General features: G+C 57.9%; 1 protein-coding gene across 5 annotated transcripts; it reads left to right on the forward strand.

Moving 5' to 3' along the window:
- The first annotated feature begins 462 nt into the window (after positions 1 to 462).
- On the forward strand, positions 463 to 17314 carry MED25 (mediator complex subunit 25). 5 transcript variants are annotated; one of them, XM_030299522.1, is made up of 18 exons: positions 464 to 647; positions 744 to 789; positions 980 to 1104; positions 8210 to 8308; positions 8663 to 8828; positions 9104 to 9266; positions 9392 to 9522; positions 9815 to 9902; positions 9995 to 10188; positions 10608 to 10736; positions 11116 to 11201; positions 11280 to 11337; positions 11443 to 11550; positions 11672 to 11860; positions 12240 to 12311; positions 12444 to 12662; positions 12969 to 13149; positions 15478 to 17314. In XM_030299522.1, the coding sequence occupies exons 1-18, from the start codon at positions 514 to 516 to the stop codon at positions 15720 to 15722; spliced, it is 2433 nt and encodes an 810-aa protein (XP_030155382.1). In that variant the 5' UTR covers positions 464 to 513; the 3' UTR covers positions 15723 to 17314. The 5 variants fall into 5 exon arrangements, with proteins under 5 accessions (XP_030155385.1, XP_030155382.1, XP_030155383.1 ...); XM_030299523.1 differs by having other exon boundaries at positions 8708 to 8828; XM_030299526.1 differs by lacking the exon at positions 15478 to 17314 and adding an exon at positions 13624 to 13756 and having other exon boundaries at positions 465 to 647.
- The last annotated feature ends 1684 nt before the right edge of the window (positions 17315 to 18998 follow it).

Raw genomic sequence — 18998 nt, forward strand, 5'->3', positions numbered from 1 at the left:
AGCGTTGCCTAGTAACCCTATTTCTGAGGCTGTGATTGGAGCCTTCACGCGACCCTCCCCCTCCATCTCCTCCCGCCAGAAAAAAAACTGAACTAGAAACCTAATCTCTCTGTTAGAAAACTAGGGCAGCGTACGCGTTGCATAGCAACCAGGTCTTCTGCCCCTCCCATTGAGACCAGAGTCGGAGCTGGCGCCTCGCTCAAACATGGCGGCTGACGGTGCCTCTTTCAATACGTGCCACTCTCCACAGTCCTGACAATGATTCAGTCTCCCCCGTCAGGCTCCTGAAGGGGTTCGCTATGCGCTCCATCTCGCTCGCGGTGGGTGCGGACGAGGATGGAGGTAGAACCAACGAGCCCTGCGTGCCCCGCACAAACATGGCCGCGGGCGCGTCCAGCAGCGCAGCTGGGACGTCCGGCGCCGGTGCACGCGCAGCGCAGGCGCACTTCCGCTCCTCCCGCAGAAGCTGCGGCGGCAGCGGCGGTGGCGGCGGTGGCGGCTGCTGCGCGGGGCATGGTCCCCGGGTCGGAGGGCCCGGCCCGCGCCGGGGGCCTCGTGGCTGACGTGGTGTTTGTGATCGAGGGCACAGCCAACCTGGGGCCTTACTTCGAAGGGCTGCGCAAGCACTACCTGCTTCCGGCCATCGAGTGAGTGCCGTTTCCGCGACTCCAACCCCGCCCTCCGACTTTAGTTCTCCACAGCCTCTTGGCTTGACCCCGACCTTTTACCTCCGACCCTCACAGGTACTTTAATGGTGGTCCTCCTGCTGAGACGGACTTCGGGGGAGACGTGAGTCTTGGGACTCCTGAGTCTGAGGGAGGAGGGCGCCGGGGACCGGACGCCTGAGTCTGAGGAAGGAGGGGGCCGGGGACCGGACTCCTGAGTCTGAGGGAGGGGGGCGCCGGGGCCCGACTCCTGTGTCTGCGGGAGGTGGGAGGTGGGGTCCCAGATGAAAAGTTTCTCTGTCCTCCTCTCCCAGTATGGGGGGACCCAGTACAGCCTCGTGGTGTTCAACACGGTGGACTGCGCTCCTGAGTCCTACGTACAGTGTCACGCTCCCACCAGCAGCGCCTATGAGTTTGTCACCTGGCTCGATGGCATTAAGTGAGCTTTTTCTTGTGCTTGGGGTGGGGAGGGGGGGGGACCCTGTGAGGGCCCATGAACCGATGGTGGCTTGCCTTGAGCTTCGGGAACCATCCCTTCACACAGGGTGGCTGAACGGTCGGGGAGGGAGTTTTGTCCCTAAGTCACTTCCGTGGTGGGTTCTGTGTGCTCAGCAGTTTTGCCATCCTGTTTGGAAGTAGAGCAACCTTCCCAGTTTAGGAGGCCTGCGGAGGGCCAGCGCCCACCTGTACCGTGTGATTCTCCGCGTGGTTTCTGCTGTGTCTCATCTGTACTCCCCGTCTTCCTTTTTCAGAGGGCTACCTTGAAGCCCGAGTGCAAGGCGGGTGGGACTAGGCCAGGATATAGACCCCTCTGTGCTTTGGATGGGATTTTGAATGTTCGCATTACAGGCTTTTTGGGTGCAGACAGCCTGGGGTCACATCACGGATAAACCACAACAGAACTCCGAGATCCAGGAGTCCCTGCTCCCTTTGTGCCTAACATAGCTTATCTCCTATTTCTTTTTTCTTAATGTTTGTTTATTTATCTTGAGAGAGAGAGAACGAGGAGGGGAGGGGCAGAGAGAGAGAGAGAGAGGGAGAGAGAATCTCAAGCAGGCTCCCCACTACCAGCACAGAGCCCGATGTCGGGCTCGAACTCACAAACCGTGAGATCATGACCTGAGCCGAAATCGAGTCAGAAGCCTAACCAACTGAGCCACCCAGAGGGCCCTCTCCTATTTCTCTAAAGGGAAGACGTTAATGGTACTTGTGTTATTTGCTTATCGTGTTCCTTATTCTCTGTTGCGTGACAGAGTATTCCAAAACAGCGGCTTGAAACAATAAATGTTGACTGTTTGATGCCATTTCTATAAGTAAGGAATTCAGGAGTGGCTTAGCAGGATAGTTCTGGCTCAGGGTCTGATGAGGTTGCAGTCATCTGCAGGATTGCAGGAGCCATTTCAAGGTGGCTCACTGTGTGGCTGCGGCATGCGCTCCCAAAGTGGCAGCTGGCTTATCTCAGACTGAGCAAACACGACAGAACAAAGAGGAAGCTATGAGGGTTTTTATGATCAAGTTTTGGAAGTCACACAGCATTGCTTTTTGTCACGTTCTGTCCAGTTTAGAAGTCAGTCCCGTTCAGTGAGGGGGAGTGTGAAGGGAGGCGAATGCCAAGGGTATGAATACCAGGAGTGGGGGCCACTGAGGGACCTGGCTACCATGACTTTGTAGGCATTCTCTGGGAATCACATTGACTTGATGACTACTTAAGACAGCACGTGGCACTTAAGTGCTTTGTTAGTTAGTGGTTGCTATTGTTTCCTGTGTCAGTTTCTTGGTTTGTGAATAGATAACAGTGATCCGTATCTTGGTGCTCCTGGGAGGATCCCAGGAGCTAATCTTTTTATTTTCTTATTTATTTTTTATTTTTGAGAGCGAGAGGGAGAGCGGGGTAGGGGCAGAGAGAGAGGGAGACACAGAATCTGAAGCGGGTTCCAGGCTCTGAGCTGTCAGCACGGAGCCCAACGCAGGGCTCGAACTCAGGAATGGTGAGATCGTGACCTGAGCTGAAGTTGGACGCTTAACCGACCGACCGAGTCCCCCAGGGCGCTCCCCGGAGCTGATCTTCATACCGTGCCTTTGTGCTGCCTGGCCCCAGCTCTGATCTGTAGTTAGAGTTCATTAAAGCGCACTGGCTCGTGGCTGCTGTTCTCTTCACACGTCCGTGCAGGAACTGTTTGCAGGGTGCCTGCTTTGTTCCAGGCCGTGTGTGCTGGACTGGGTGCTGCACGTTCACTGGGAAGTTGACACCCAAGTTTGACCCCTCATGGTCATTGGAGTTAGTAGTCCGGACAGAGCAGCATTTCTCAAGCTCAGTACTGTTGACGCGTTAGGTCAAATCATTCATTGTCCTGCGCCCTGCGGGCTGTTCAGTAGCCTCCCTGGCTTCTAGCCACCAGATGCCAGTAGCCACTTCCCAAGCGGTGACCAAAAAATGTCTCCAGGCATTATCAAATGTCCCCTTGGGTCAGGGTCGGGGGGCAAAATCCACTCCAGCTGAGCACTGCTGAGATAGAATGTGGTGAGGCTTGAATAATGTGACATGGGGGTCCTTGAGGCCCAAGTTCATGTCTGATGTCGCTCAAGTCCCTAGCACCAAGCGTGGGGTCTGGCGCAAAGGAGGTCTAAGGAAAACCGTGCGGAAAGAGTGAATGCGTGAGTGAACGTGCAGAACAAGCGTAATGGTCCTTAATGATTCTTCCCGGTGAGCCGTGAGCTGCGGGACTCAACTCAGATGTCCCTTCCCTGATTCTGGCAAGCCGCCAGTTGCTCCCTCCCCTGTCCCGGCCCCACGCCTTTGGACTATGCGTGTCTAGGTCCCTGGTGTTCCCCTGCTTTTTGTTTCCAGCTGGGGCCTGGCACCCAGAAGGCCCCAGGAGACCATGACTGAGTAAATGAATGAGTGAAAGCCATGGAGAAGGTCATCCCCAAGAAACCAAGCCTTCTGGTGGGTGTTTAAGTGTCAGGAAAAGCAGTTAAACCCCCTTATTTAAAACTTTCCGGGGCACCTGGGTGGCTCAGTCGGTTGAGCGTCCGACTTCGGCTCAGGTCACGATCTCACGGTTCGTGAGTTTGAGCCCCACGTCGGGCTCTGGGCTGATGGCTCGGAGCCTGGAGCCTGCTTCCGATTCTGTGTCTCCCTCTCTCTCTGTCCCTCCCCCGTTCATGCTCTGTCTCTCTCTGTCCCAAAAATCAATAAACGTTAAAAAAAAAAAAAAAAAAAAAAACTTTCCATGGTTGGGCGGGGAGGGGCACCTGGCTCAGTCGGAAGAGCACGCGACTCTTGATCTTGGGGTCGTGAGTTCAGGCCCCACGATGTGTGTGGAGACTAGTTAAATAAGTAAAGACTGAAACCTTGAAAAAAACCAAATAAATAAATAGATAAATCTTTCCAAAGCATCTGGAAGAGAAGAGGGAAGTAGTTTCTGAGCACATTCACATATCCGTGCCTCGCCCTTAATCATCTTAGAATACACTGTACTTTTAACCAAGTGAAAAAGCTTTGTATGCTGTGCGCTCACTGTGGAGTCCTCCCAGTCAGCTGATAAACATTTTAAGCCATTATCTACCGTTCGCAGCGGTCATTGTTTTACCAAGTCCTATGTAACCATCTCGCTCTGGTTTCTGTGACGTTTCCGGGAGGTCTGGCACAGAGATCACAAAGAGAGTCAGCGGGTTTTGTTCCCACTCGGAGAGGAAATCTTATCTTCTCCCAGAATGTCCACAACTTAAGTTACAAAGCAGGCGATGTGACTTTTGAAACGTCCTTGCTTTGAGAGGATTTATTTCTGCTGTTCCATTTCCTTTCAAGAGAGGTGGGTTTCCCCCCTCCTCCTCTGCAGCAAGTGACCCAGAATCCAAAGCAATAGAGGTAGAAAGAAAAGAGCCCTGAGCGTTTTCTCCCTAGCATCGTGACAGTCTGTTCGTGCATGCCCGCGTTCGTTCATTCATGCAATGGATGTTTGTGGAGCAAACTGTCCTAGGCCGTGAGGAGTTGGGGACATGAGACAGGCCAGGTCCTGGCCCTCCAGGAGGGGGTGTTCACGTGGGGTGAGCAGCTGGGTGGGGCAAGCCTGGCTGCTGTTCGCATTCATTCATTTCGGCCAGTACCTCCAAGGACCTACTACCCCGTGAAAGCGGGCGGTGCAGACTCAGGGTGTCACATCAGCAAGGGGCCTGGGAAGCAGTACAAGTCAGCCCACCCGTGACACCAGGGCACTTGTATTTCATCTGATTTCACGGTTCGCATCATTGAGGGGCTTGTTTGGAATGAAGGCTCGTCGTAAACCTTATGGTATTCAAAACCTGCCTTGCAAGTGGCCAGATTTTATTTCTGCCCCCTCCTCCACCTCTGTTTTCCAGCATTTCTTGATTCCTGGGCAAAACATTCGTTACATTATCTCTCTGAGCTGGTGACAGCTTACACTCAGGAAGGCAAAAAGCAGGTTTTAGAATCTTGAAGTGATTGGCCAATCACGCTTTCCCTCATAAATTACTTTTTAAGTCAAGGCAAAGTTCACATAACAGAGGTGATTATTCAAAGAAACTTTTTAAATGGGTTATTTATCTTTGAGAGTACGCAAGCGGGGTAGGGGCAGCGAGAAGGGGACAGAGGCTTCTAAGCGGGCTCCATGCTGACAGCGGGGAGCCCGATATGGGGCTCGAACCCACAAACTGTGAGATCGTGACCGGAGCCGAAGGCAGATGCTTAACCGAGCCACCCAGGCGCCCCTGGGTGGCTGTCTTAAAGTGAACAATTCAGTGGCATTTCGTAAGTTCACACAGTGCAGCCACCACCTCTGTCTGGTCCCCAAGCATTTCTGTGCCCCTAAAAGGAGCCCTGCACGCGGGGCAGCAGTTGCTCGTATCTCCACCCCCACTGCCTTCTGGCCAGGCCCAGCCCAGGGAACTTTTGGCTCCAAAAGGCCCGTGAAAATAGTGGTTTAATTTATTCAGGAACAGAGAGCGGTGGCAGGTTGGATGTAAGGCTGGTTCATTCATTGGGATCTGCTCCAACTCTGTGGTCTCGAAAGTTCCTTTGCAGAACAGAGTGTCAGTGGTAAGGAAGAGGAGGGCTGGGAGCTGGGCGGGGGTGGGGTGGGGTGGGGTAAGGAGCAGTGCAGTGAAGGAAGGCTTCAGGCTCTGAGCACACACGGCGTGGAGGGAGCAGAGGGCAGAAGCCTGAAGCTGGAAAGAGAGTCGTGCAAGACCCCGGCTAAGGAGCAGGGGGCTCGAGCTGCCGTGGCTGTCGGCCTGGCTGCTGGTGCACCACTCACTGGTCCAGGAGGCGTTTTCTGAGGCCCTGTGTGTCTTCAGACACCTTGGGCACGTGCTGAGATGGTTCAGGCCACCTGGTCCACGTCACTGAAGGCCGTCCCGGCTCTGGGTGTGCCACGGAGGGAAGCTTTGTCGGTCGCAGTATCCAGTGACGGATATGATTGCGGGGTGGGGCGGCGCTAAAGTCAGGTGGCAGGTGAGTCAGTCTTCCTGGAGGAGGGGATTCTGGGCTGGAGGCGGAGGGGTCATAGGATAGATAAGCAGGGATTTTCCTCCCGGGCCAGAAGAGGGCTGGCATGTGGTCATGGGGTGGTGGGTAGCACGGGCAGAGGACTGGTTATGTGGCAGATTGAGGAGACCAGGGACACGTGAGACATTCTGGAAGACGTACCCACAGAAGGATGGAGCAGGTAGTTGGGCAGAGTCCGGGGCACAGAGGGCCCCGGATGCCCAGATAAGAGCTTGGCTTTATTCTGGCCTTAATGGACATGGTTGGATCGGTAGCTGTTTGTTGTCAATTTTTTTTTTTTTTTTTTAATTTTAAGTAAACTATGCCACACATGGAGCTCGAACTCCAGCCCCAAGATCAAGCATTGCATCCTCTACTCATCGAGCCAGCCAGGCCCCCATGGCCATTCAGGGCCCCCCCACCCCATTTTAAAGAGAGAGGGAGAGAGAGCACCTGCGTGCACAGAGGAGGGGCAGAGGGAGAGAAAGAGAATCTTAAGCAGGTTCCACACTCAGTGCAGAGCCCGACACAGGACTCCATCCCATGACCCTGGGATCATGACCTGAACCGAAACCGAGTTGGACTCTCAGGGTCGCCTGGGTGGCTCAATCCGTTTAAGTGTCTGCCTCTTGGTTTTGGCTCAGGTCTTGATCTCACAGTTTGTGAGTTCGAGCCCCGAGTTGGGCTCTGTGCTGACAGTGCGGAGCCTGGTTGGGATTCTCTCTGTCTGCCCTCTCTTCTCTCTCTCTCAAAAATAGACATTAAAAAAAAAAAAAAAAAAGGAGTCTGACACTCAACTGAGCCATCCAGGTGTCCCCCCGCCAATTCGTTTTTAACTCATGTTTTCCAATGTCTCCCTCATGTCAGACCCGGGGGGCGGGGGGTAAGAGAGGACTCAGACGTGTGCATGTGTGGCCCCAGTGCAGGGGCCACACAATTCAAGGGGACAGAGCCCTCAAAGCTCCCAGAGAGGGGCCCTACCTGCACAAACGTTCCCCGTGGCAGAGTCGGCCTCACAGCCATGTGACCTGAAGAATCGTGACAACAGCCTCACACAGATAGAGGCCTTCCCTATGCCGTGCCCCACGGGGGATGGGCTCTGGTGACCTGTCTCCATGTCAGATGCAAGAGAAACCCGGGCCTGTGTACTCGTTTCCTGGGGCTGCCATAACGAAGCAGTAAAAACGGGTTGGCTTAGAGCCACAGAAAGGTAGTGACCCACAGTTCAGGAGCCAGAAGTCTGCGATCAGGGTTTGGGGCAGGGCCGTGCTCCCTCTGGAGCCTGTAGGGGAAGATCCTTCCTTGCCTCTTCCAGGGTCTGGTGTCCCCAGGCGGTCCTTGGCTTGTGGTTGTGTGACTCCCGTCTCCACATGGCATTCTCCCCCTATTTCTGCGTTGTCTTTCCTCTGAGCATGTCTGTCTCCGTGTCTACATTTCCCTGTTTTGACCGTAAGGACGTGGGTCATACCGGATTAGGGCCCACCCTTGGACCTCAGCGTAGTCTATAACTTCTGTAGACACCCTGTTTCCAAATAAGGGCGCATTCTGAGCTACTGGGGTTAGGATTTCCATATCTCTTGTGGAGGGGGACGGACACAGGTCAGCCTTCGATGCTGGGAGGACAGCGGAGGCCCCCATATTGGGCTGGTGGGGGGCATGGGCTGGGGCCAGGGCTGGCTTTAAAGAGGGAACGGATGGCCCAGAGGGGAGGTGTGTGGGGATGGGGACACAGTACGGGATCATAGGCCTGGTGTCCGGGGCCTTTCCCCGTTCTGTCCTCTGACAGGGCCTCTTGCGAGAGGGCCTCCCTCACAGGAGATGACGGGCGGCCCCTGTCCTCACTCCCTGGGCCCGGCACTGTGTCAGCACCGGGGATAGAGCAGGGGGTGCAAGTGTCCCTGCGTGGTGGAGCGTGGAGAGGAGGGCGACACGCAGGTGCAGGCTCTCCAGGTGTGGCCTGGGGGCTGGGAGGTGGCAGCCCTGGGGGCCGCCGGGCACCACCCCCTGGGGCTGAGGCTGACGGCCTGGTCTCCTGCAGGTTCATGGGTGGGGGAGGCGAGACCTGCAGCCTCATCGCCGAAGGCCTCAGCACCGCCCTGCAGCTATTCGATGACTTCAAGAAGATGCGGGAGCAGATGTGAGTGTGCCCGGCATGTGGGGTCCACGTGGGGCCCAGGTGTCCCTTTCTACCTGGCTGGGAGCTCTGGCTCGTGACTCCGCCCACCGCCTCACCCTGGGGGCGCTGGTGGGCCCTGAGTGCTGAGCGCTGGGGGTGGCAGGCGGGAGGTGGGAGGCGTCCCCTGGCCCATGGCCGGTCTCAGTGTCCTCACTGGGCAGAGCAGCCTGCCGCGGGTCCGTCCCCTGCTTCCCCCGCCAGCCGGGCAACCTAGAGGGAGTCAGAAACCTCTCTGGCCTCCGTGTTTTCAGCCGTAAAGTGGGGCTTTTACTCCCGACTCGCGGCTCTGCCGGTGCCGGGTCTGTCCCTTCTCAGGGCCCCCGTTCTTCCCGGCTCCACATCTTTCCTTATCCCTGGCAGTGGCCAGACACACCGCGTCTGCCTCCTCATCTGTAACTCGCCCCCTTACCTGCTGCCTGCCGTCGAGAGCACCACGTACTCTGGGTACACGACAGAGAGTCTCGTGCAGAAGATCGGGGAGGTGAGGACTCTTGAGTCTGACGGAGGGGCACAGGCTGGAGTCCCAGAGCTGAGGGAGGAGAGCGCCGGGGCCCGGACTCCTGCGTCAGAGTGGCCAGCTCTGCTGACCCCTTTTGGAAGAGCTATAACCCAGAATGCCCTGGGGCGGCACCTCCAGGTCTCGTGGTCACTGGTCTCGGAGCCCGATGGGAATTTGGGTTTAGGGCCCAGCAGGTGCAGTTACCTGGGGGTTGGCCCCCGGGCCCCCACCCTGACCACTCATCCCTTCTCCTGCAGCAAGGGATCCACTTCTCCATCGTGTCTCCCCGGAAGCTGCCTGCCCTGAGGCTTCTGTTCGAGAAGGCGGCTCCCCCGGCCATGCTGGAGCCGCTGCAGCCACCGACAGATGTGAGCCAGGACCCCCGGCACATGGTGCTGGTGCGGGGGCTGGTGCTGCCGGGTGAGGCCCGGGTGCCGGTGGGACGGTGGGGGGCAGCCCCCCACCACGCTCCCTCTGACTTAGATTTCTCTCCCTTCTCTCGAACCCCTTCTCACGGGGCTTGGTCGTCCATCCTTCACTCTCAGTTGGGGGTGGCTCAGCCCCAGGCCCCCTCCAGCCAAAGCAGCCTGTGCCCCTGCCTCCAGCTCCACCCTCAGGCGCCTCGCTCTCAGCAGCCCCCCAGCAGCCTCTGCCCCCGGTCCCCCAGCAGTACCAGGTATGGATGTTGCCAGGAAGGGGACATGCTCCTGGGGCCTAGCGGGAGCCCTGGCCTCTCAGGAGAGACCTAGCAGGATGTTGGGGCTTGTGGGGTGATGGGAGTCTCCACGGGGACACCAGGGTGGGTGGGACTCTCGGGCCGGAGAGTCATGTCCCCGTGGCGTGATGGCAGCCGTGAGCTCCTGCCGCGTTGTAGCTGGCGTAACTGTGCCTTGTGGGGGCACGGTGGCATGACCCCGTGGGGCACCAAGACTGGGGTGCGTGGCCCTCATCACCTTCTCCCCACCCAGGTCCCTGGGAACCTGAGCGCAGCTCAGGTGGCTGCCCAGAATGCGGTGGAAGCCGCCAAGAACCAGAAGGCTGGGCTGGGCCCACGCTGTGAGTCCTGGGGCCGGGCTGCGGGGTGGGCTGGGGTCAGCCAGGCCTCTCTGCACAACGGTCCCCACCTCTTCTCTTGGTCTCTCCCACAGTCTCACCCATTAACCCTCTCCAGCAAGCTGCTCCAGGAGTGGGTCCCCCCTTCAGCCAGGCACCGGCCCCACCACTACCCCCGGGGCCCCCTGGCGCCCCCAAGCCACCCCCTGCTTCCCAGGCCAGCCTGGTCTCCACCGTGGCTCCCGGCCCGGGCCTGGCCCCGCCCGCACAACCTGGGGCACCGTCCATGGTAGGTGCTCGCACGCCTGCCCCACCGCCCTGCTCCTTCCAGCCGCTAACAGAGCAGAGGCCGAGCAGCTCGCCTTCCCGAGGAGGGTGTGAGGGCACATGGGTCTTGTTCTGAGTCTTCAGGTTCACGGGGCTTGTGCCACCGATGACCGAGACTGGAAGGTGTGGGGACGGAATCGTGGGTGGGGCTTTGGCTCCTGGAGGGGGAGAGCGGCTGAGGACTCTAAGGGATACCGGAGTCAGGGCATCATGGGCATTCAGTCCTCAAATCCTACAGAGGTTTATGGTCCTAGGGACCATCGAGTCCTCGAGAAAGGAACCTGCGTTCCGTTCTTCCCGCCGGTCTGTCTGTGCCTCCGGTTGTGCCTCCCGAGAGACCCTCTGACCCTACTCTGTTGTCCTCCCTCCCCCCTCTGGCAGGCGGGCACAGTGGCCCCAGGCGGGGTGAGCGGCCCTTCCCCAGCCCAGCTGGGGGCCCCGGCCCTCGGTGGGCAGCAGTCAGTCTCCAACAAACTCCTGGCCTGGAGCGGGGTCCTTGAGTGGCAGGAGGTGAGTAGCACGAGGAGCCAAGTGGCTTTCGTGGCCCGTTAGGACATGGGACTGGGCCGGGGTCCCTATGGGGCCGTAGGACTTGTCCTGAGGAGAGAAGCCTGGGACTTTTCACTCAGGGTTTGGGACTAGGGAGGTAGTGAGAACTGTGTCGCAGGTGAAGAACCAAGAAGTCTTAGGTTCAGGGTCGGGACGGATTCGGGAGATCATGGCGTCCAGAGCTTGTGGGATTGGTGGTCTGGAGGAGGGGCCCAGGGCTCGTGGGACTTACACCAGGGGAGCCCATGTGCTCTGGGGCTCCCAGCCTAGGGCAGGAGACGTTGAGGGGACTGGGGTTCGGGGCCCCTTTCGCCGTAACACGTGCCACTTTTCCGCTCAGAAGCCCAAACCCGCCTCAGTAGATGCCAACACCAAGCTGACGCGGTCGCTGCCGTGCCAGGTCTACGTGAATCACGGCGAGAACTTGTAGGTGCCTGTGGGGGTGGGGGCTGGGTGGCCCGGGGCGTGCGCCACCCTCCTGACACCTCTCCTGTGCGGCCCCAGGAAGACCGAGCAGTGGCCCCAGAAGCTCATCATGCAGCTCATCCCGCAGCAGCTGCTGGTGAGTGGCTCGCGAGAACGCCGCCAGCCCCTGCCCTCGTCCCTTCCCCGCCCCCCGCCGTTCCCTTCCCCACTCAGTGTGCTGGCTGGCCCGTGTCTCCCCCAGACCACCCTGGGCCCTTTGTTCCGGAACTCAAGGATGGTGCAGTTCCATTTCACCAACAAGGACCTGGAATCCCTGAAAGGCCTCTACCGGATCATGGGCAACGGCTTTGTGAGTCCGCGTCTGGGCGGGACCCGGGCACCTGTAGGGCTTCTAGAACCTGGTGGGGCGAGGGGCCACCTCCTCCTGCTCCTCCTTGTGGGGAGGTGACTGCTTCATCGTCCTCCACCAGGCCGGCTGCGTGCACTTCCCCCACACGGCGCCCTGCGAGGTGCGCGTGCTCATGCTCCTGTACTCGTCCAAGAAGAAGATCTTCATGGGCCTCATCCCCTACGACCAGAGCGGCTTTGTCAACGGCATCCGGCAGGTCATTACCAACCACAAGCAGGTCCAGCAGCAGAAGCTGGAACAGCAGCGCGGGGTGAGTGACCCTGGCCCCCGGCACCCCCCCCCCCACGGCTGCCTGCCCCCCCTGAGTGTCCGGCCAGACCCCCGGCATCCCTCCTGGGCTCCACTGCCAGTGCCCACTGTTCTCCAAGACACGGCCGCCTGAGTTCAGTTCCATCCCCACGGTTTCATGTGATCTTTGTACCATTTTCCGTGTCTGCGTCAAATCTCTGAGGCCGCCCCCTCTTGGGGACTGGGGAAAGTAAGGTTTAGTTCCCAGACCACCCACTCCCAAAGAACGTTCCTAGCTCCTCACAGGTTCCGCTTCAGGGCTCACAATGCTCCTCCCCACCCCAGATGCGGAACCCCCCGCTCCCACCCCCAGTCACTGACCTGCTCCCTGTCCCACACAGATGGGGGCACAGCAGGCACCCCCCGGGCTGGGCCCCATTCTGGAGGACCAGGCGAGACCCTCACAGAATCTGGTGAGGAGAGGGCTGATGGGGTCAGGGCCAGGGAGGGGAGACCCCAAAGGACACTGTCATCTTGACCTGACCTCGGAGGCCAAGGAGTGTGGGGACTCTGCCTCGTCCCTCACCCCCATCTCTTCCCACCAGCTCCAGCTCCGCCCACCACAGCCCCAGCCTCAGGGCACCGTGGGGGCCTCTGCGGCCTCGGGACAGCCCCAGCCCCAGGGTGCTGCCCAGGCCCCCCCGGGCGCCCCCCAAGGCCCTCCTGGAGCAGCCCCTGGCCCCCCCCCTCCTGGACCCATCCTTCGGCCTCAGAACCCTGGGGCCAACCCCCAACTGCGGAGTCTTCTCCTCAACCCACCGCCGGTGAGATTTAGGGGTGGGGGGCAGATGGGAGCCACAGGGCCTGGGCCCTGGACCCTGATGTTTCTGGTCCTTTTGTTTGGGAGGAAGGAGGTTGGCTATGATCAGAGGGTATGAACAGGCCCCAGGCAGGCCGGCTCTTCTGTGTGTCTTACATGGGCTTCTTTTAAGATTCCTTTGAAGAAAGACCACCCCTGACCCTCAACCACTGGATGAGATGTTCTCTGGGCAACTTCTGTGCTAGAGGCTGTTGGTGGGGCGGGGGGCTCTCTGCTGGGGTCTTCTGAGCCACTTTCTTTGATCTCCCAGCCCCAGACTGGCGTGCCCCCACCCCAAGCCTCCCTCCACCATCTCCAGCCACCAGGGGCTCCTGCACTGCTGCCCCCACCACACCAGGGCCTGGGGCAACCCCAGCTGGGGCCCCCCCTCCTGCACCCACCACCCACCCAGTCCTGGCCCACACAGCTTCCCCCAAGAGCTCCATTGCCAGGTAAGGAGGTCCCTGGGGAGGGCAGGGGTCTGGACCAGGTATCCCAGCAGCCCCTGGCTAGAGCCTCAAGACCAAGGGCTCCTGGGAAGTGAAGTCCTGGATTCAAGAATGGAAGCTGGTTCCCCTTGGTTCTTGGGAGGCTCTGAGGGCTTCTGGAGAATACAGCCCAGGGGATCAAGACCTAGTAGGACAAGAGCTCTTTCCGTGATTCCTTTCCTGCGTGTCCTGGGGCTGAAGGGAAGCATAGTCTTAGGGCCAGAGAAGTATTTGGGGGGATGGCCTTGTAAAGGCTCATGGGAATCAGTACACTTGTGCCCTGACGGGGCCAGAAGGTGCCTCTGATGGGTCCCCCTGGGGCTTCCTAGAAAAATCATTACCTTGGGCTCCTAGAGGAAGAGGGAGGAAGCAGGCCCAGGGCCCTTCAGGGCCCCAGGGACTACTGGGAGATGCAGTCCCTTCCCCACTGCCCCCCAGGTCAGATGCTGCTGAGCGGGGGTCCCCGGGGCCCGGTTCCTCAGCCGGGCCTGCAGCCCAGCGTCATGGAGGACGACATCCTCATGGATCTCATCTGAACCCCCGACACCCAATAAAGTTCCTTTTAACACACGCCCCGGCTCCCGTCACTGACGTCCCCCAGGACTGGGCAGGAGGACACCTGGGGGGAGACCTCTCTGTCCTTGTTCTCGCTTCAGCAGATGTCCCTGAGGTTCCGGGCTGGTGACGCCAGGGCCTCAGCAGTGAGTCAGGCAGTCTGGTGCAGCCTGGCTTGGGGGGGACATGGAGGCAGGCAGGCACAGCTCACAGGACTGCGTGCCCTCGTGGAGGTAGGGCGGGGACTGTGTGGGCCCAGAAGAGGCCTCTGAGCTGGCCGGGCTCAGCAGTCTTGGGAGAGAAGCAGGAGTCAACGAGGCTGGGGAGGAAGGAGGCCAATGGTGATCGAGGTGCGGGGACAGTGGGAAAGCAGGAGAAAGCTTGGGATGTTCAGAGACACGAGTCCGGCCTGAGGAAGGAAGGGTCTAGAGAGGTGGGCAGGTGCCGGGTTGGGAGGAGGCCCAGGCTCCACGTGGGGTGACTGGAGGTTTGTCCTGGGGACTCAGAAGAGCCACGGGAGGCCACATGCAGGGAGCAGGCCGGGGTCAGCCCACTGTGAGAAAGGGCCTCTGGGTTGTGGAGTGTGACAGGGCAATCAATACCAGGCCAGGAACGCAGGGAGGAGGCTAGGGTAGTGGCCTCAGGGGGAGAGAGGCCAGTGGAGAGGCTGGGACCGAGTCAGAGGGCCAGCAGGGTGAGTCTGGGGACTGGCACGCCATGTGAAGGAAGTAGGGGTGAAGGGGTGGTGGAGTGGGCTTCTGGCCCGGGGGTGCCGTTAGATGGGGGAACCTCCCTGAGTGAGGGAAGCGGGAGGAACCAGTAGTGAGCGCTGACGGGTCCAGGGAACGTCCAAGGCACAGGTGACGTGTTGGGAGTTCAGGATGTGTTCTTAGGGGACGGTGTATGTTTGATTGTTGAAGCCACAGGAGCGGACAGGGTCACATGTGAGGAGAGGGCCAGCCCCAGGTCCCAGTTAGAGCCTGACCTCCCAGGGCTTTAGACGGGGTGGACGGTGCCTGTCCCGGAGAGGGAAAGCGTGGCAGGGTACAGGTTTGGAATGTGGCGAGGCAAGAGCCCTAAAGAGCGTCCTCAGGTGCCCAGGGACAGCTGGGTACAGACACGATCTGGAGCACGAGGGTGGCCCGGCACGGAGGCAGAGAGTTCACGGCCTGTTGTCAGACTCTAGACTAGCATTGCTCAGAATGTGGTCCGTGCCTGGACCACCAGCATCCGTGTGGTTTGGGACGCTGGTGAACATCAGATTCCTGGGCCCTGTCCTAGGAGAGAGGTTGCGATCTGGTGGCCCATGGGCCACTCTGCAGATGAGTTTTGTTTGGCCTTCCCTGTGTTAGCATACGTAGCATTTTTTTCCTAACGAGTTAGTTGTAAAAATCGGGATAATTCACAGACACACACACACACACACACACACACACACACACACACATTCAAACACACACACACACTCACACACACAATCTACAGCCTTGGCTCCTCTCGACAAGTCAGAAGTTCTGGCACCTCGGGCCCGCCCTCCTGCCTAGCAACAACGGGCTGGAGCTGCCCCCATCAACGGGGCGTGTGCTCTCTGGTTCGCCACAGTCCCCACCACTCCTGTTTGGCTCCCACCGCGAGGCAGAGGGTCATTCATTGCCTTTGGGCTTGCGCTGTGGTTGTTCCCGGGGTAGTGATCAGAGGAGAGTGAAACCTTTCTTGTACCCATGTCTCTATCAAAAGTGGCAAAACGAAAGAGAGACCGAGAGGGCCACGTGTTTCGAGAAAAATGGGAGCGAGCCTATTTCTTTGTGGAAGTGAAGAGTATGCCTATGTGCTTAATATGCAAAAAAATCGTATCTGTGTTGAAAGAATACAACCTGAGACGTCATTATGAATCCAAGCACAGTAAGAGCTTCGACCAGTACACGGAACAGACGCGAGACGCGATACTCAATGAACTGAAAAAGGGCCTCAAACGTCAGTAGGGTTTGCTTCAGAAAGAAAGCAGGTCATAGACGTGGCGTGGCTGCGAGACGCAGTTCCAGAGTAGCGAGAAAAGAACTTCCCCGGGCATTATAAACTCCACAGACGGCGAGTTTATAAAGGAGCGGGATGACGCATCCCGGACAGAAACACACGCCAGTCGAGACTGTCGCTTCAGCCAAACGGACATTTGTGTCGCACCGTGAGTCGAAGATAAACCAGAGGATTTCCAAGTCCGGTCGCTTGAAAGAGTCCGATCATTTGTGGCCTTTTCTGTCGTCGCTCACGAACTATTACTGCCAGCCGGTTAGCTTTATTTATTTGTGGTGTTGAGGATTTTGACGTGACCGAAGAAGCCTGTGACACGGTGCCGAGGCAGGCCCGGCACTGGGAGCTGAGCTATTTTTTATGTACCGAGAGAAATGACGAGCCTCACATAGACTGGCGAGAATTCCTAAGCGCGGCGGCAGACGGGTGCGGTAACCTAATGACCTGTGTCCCGGGGAGGGGGTGGGCATTGTCAGGACTTCTCAGTCCCAGGGGCAACATCTGGCCAGGACGCAAGCCGGCTCGTTGCCTCAATTGCCAGGAGTCGAGTCGCGTTCAGAAAGTACCCGGAACACACCACGGACGTCCTCGACACGACACCTGACCTTTAACCGTGGGCAGGTTGAATGTGAACTTGATTGATGTATTTTCCAGAAGCACTGTGACCCGGTCGTCACGTGATGGTGTGGAAGGAACCTGAACAGTTGAAATCTGTCCCCTCGGTTCCTTTCCAATAAAGCGAAGGCCACACCCCCTGAGAAGGTCAGTCAAAGACTTCCGGTGGAGGTCACAACCCCTCTGAACACTGTTTCTCTGCAAAGACGTTCACAAACAGCTACTTGAATGTATGATCGTGTTTGCCCCGTCCCGGCAAAGATGGGGAAGCCGTCGGCAAGGAGTATTTTTCCTTTGCCATGGTTGGGTTTCCAGAAGCAAAAGACACGGCCTGGACCGCATTCGCCCAGACTGTGGGCTTCAAGACCAAATTCCCCTAAAGGCTCTCTGCATCCCGACTTTGTGAAAAGGAACTGACACTGCGCGGTTGGCCTTTGCGGGTTGCTGTCGATCGTGTGAATGCAGACCCGAGCAGTTGCTGAACCACAGTGCAATAGGGTGCTGGTTTCCTAGATGTGATTCTGGTGAAGATCACAGCCGTACAACTCTCCCCAGTAGTTGTTTTGAGTCTCTGTGTCTGGAAGTACCCACGCCTGCGAACGGCTGTTTTCCGTTACAAAACTGAATCAAACGAGATACCGTTCCCAGTTCAGGATTCAGGGTTGAATTCTAAACTGCCCGTCCCGTCCCACCGTGACATCCAAAGGCCTGACGTTGACCTCTCGGTGCGGAAGGGATGATGTCGGCCTTTGGCTTCAAATCAAAGGAGCAACAGAAGTAACGAAAGAGAAAATTTTAATAATTAAATATTTCTATTTTTCAATCTGTATTTTTTCAATTTTGAATTTGAAATATGAACGCCAGTATCACACATGTTTGTATTGTGTTCCGTGCATTCGCCATCGTTCAGTAAAGATACAATTTGATGATATTTCTGGCCGTCAACTTTTGTCATGCCTGGCTAGTTCACTCATTTATGTGGCCCGCCTGGCCCCCGTAGGCATTTGAGTTGACCGTCCTGCCCTGGCTCTGCTGAGTGAAATCTGGGGGAGGGAGGGAGGCTGGGAATCGGCCACCTTTGAACGAGCTCCCTGGGTGACTGTCCTGCAGACGAAAGGTGGAGTGGGAGACGCCGGTGGTAGTTGAAGGGCAAGCGGGTGACGTTTCCCAGGCAGCGTGTGTAGCAGGGGCTTTTGAAAACTCAGATGGCTTCAGGGACCAGGCAGGTGATGGAAATGCGTGAAGCGGACGGGTGGAAGACAATAGGGAGTGACGGGGACCGTGGCGAACTTGTCGAGTGCTTGCCCCACCTAACGGCACTCAAATTGCAACCAAAAACACTGTGAGGACCAAACAAAATCCGCTTGTGGGTCTGACGAGGCCACCGGGCCGCCATTTTGCGACCTCTGGAAGAAGGAGAAGACACGGGGACAAGGACAGCCCTGGGACAGAGCCACACGTCAGGTTGGGCAGGGAGCCAGGAGGCAGGAGGACGAGGCGAGTGTCGTGGAAGCGGAGTGTTTCCAGGAGGGCGCGATCGCCACATTGGCCGCAGAGAGACCAGGAGGGAGCAGCCGGCGCTGTTTCCACCTGGGCGAATAGCCCTGCAGGTTGGGGTCTGGGAGAAACTGATTGAAGAGGAACGTTTCCAGTCGCTCGTTTGTCCGTGTCTGGCCAGCGAGGGCCTCTCGACCTCAACACCCGGGGACGCGAGCCAAAGGGACCGTCCTGACGTGTTCACGGGTGCGTGTTCCCCAGGTGAGGCAGAGGAAAGCCCAGGGTTGCTAGAATGTCCCGGGAGAGAACGTTTAGACACCTAGGGCTCACCTGCTCACCTCACGGTCCGTACAGGGAAAGATGGTCGGCTAAGTGCTTAAGCGCCCTAGGACCAGCCAACACCAGTAACGAGTCTTTGGGGAAAGGTTTTCTCTGAGCGCAGGGTAGTATCGAGGCTACTTTGTAGAAGGAAATGGTGGAAAACCTTAGAGTAACAGGGTCTAAACGCCAGCTCATGCACCGATGAGCTCTGTGGCTTTGGGTAGGTCCCCATGCCTCTCTGAGCCTCAGTTTTCCCTTTGTCAAATAGCGGCTTCCCCACAGGATCGAGCATGAGACAGACTCAGCACAGTCCTCCCCACAGGAAAGCTGCTCTTAGCTTCTGTTGTCCTCACTGGCCAAATACGCTTTGTTTTGCTTTTTAGGTTTATTTATTTCTGAGAGAACGCGTGTGCACACGCGTGTGTGCAAGCGGGGGAGGGGCAGAGAGAGAGGAGACAGAGAATCCCAAGCAGACTCCATGCGGTCAGCTCAGGGCCCGATACGGGGCTTGATCTCACGAACCATGAGATCGTGACCCGATCCGAAATCAAGAGTGGGATGCCTGACCGACAGAGCCACCCAGGCGCCCGCAAGTGCACTCTTTTTTTTTTTTTTTTTTCCCCGCAAGTGCACTCTTAAGGCAAGCGTTGTGGGCCGACCTGTTTCTAACGGTGCATGCCAACTTGTCAGAATCACCAGAGCATCTGTGACCGTTGGAACTGGATGAGTGACTAGTTGGAAGCATTTCATTTTTGATCAGTTTGCTTTTGGACCGTTGCATCTAGAGCTGGAAGTAG

Source organism: Lynx canadensis, chromosome E2 (assembly GCF_007474595.2).
Source record: "Lynx canadensis isolate LIC74 chromosome E2, mLynCan4.pri.v2, whole genome shotgun sequence".
NCBI classification, from domain to species: Eukaryota; Metazoa; Chordata; class Mammalia; order Carnivora; family Felidae; genus Lynx; species Lynx canadensis.

Coding starts and splice junctions, on each gene's coding strand:
- MED25 (XM_030299522.1), top strand. CDS start 514: ATGGTCCCCGGGTCGGAGGGCCCGGCCCGCGCCGGGGGCCTCGTGGCT. Junction 9,267..9,391: donor GCGGGGGCTGGTGCTGCCGG/GTGAGGCCCGGG, acceptor CTTCACTCTCAG/TTGGGGGTGGCTCAGCCCCA. Junction 11,551..11,671: donor GGATCATGGGCAACGGCTTT/GTGAGTCCGCGT, acceptor GTCCTCCACCAG/GCCGGCTGCGTGCACTTCCC.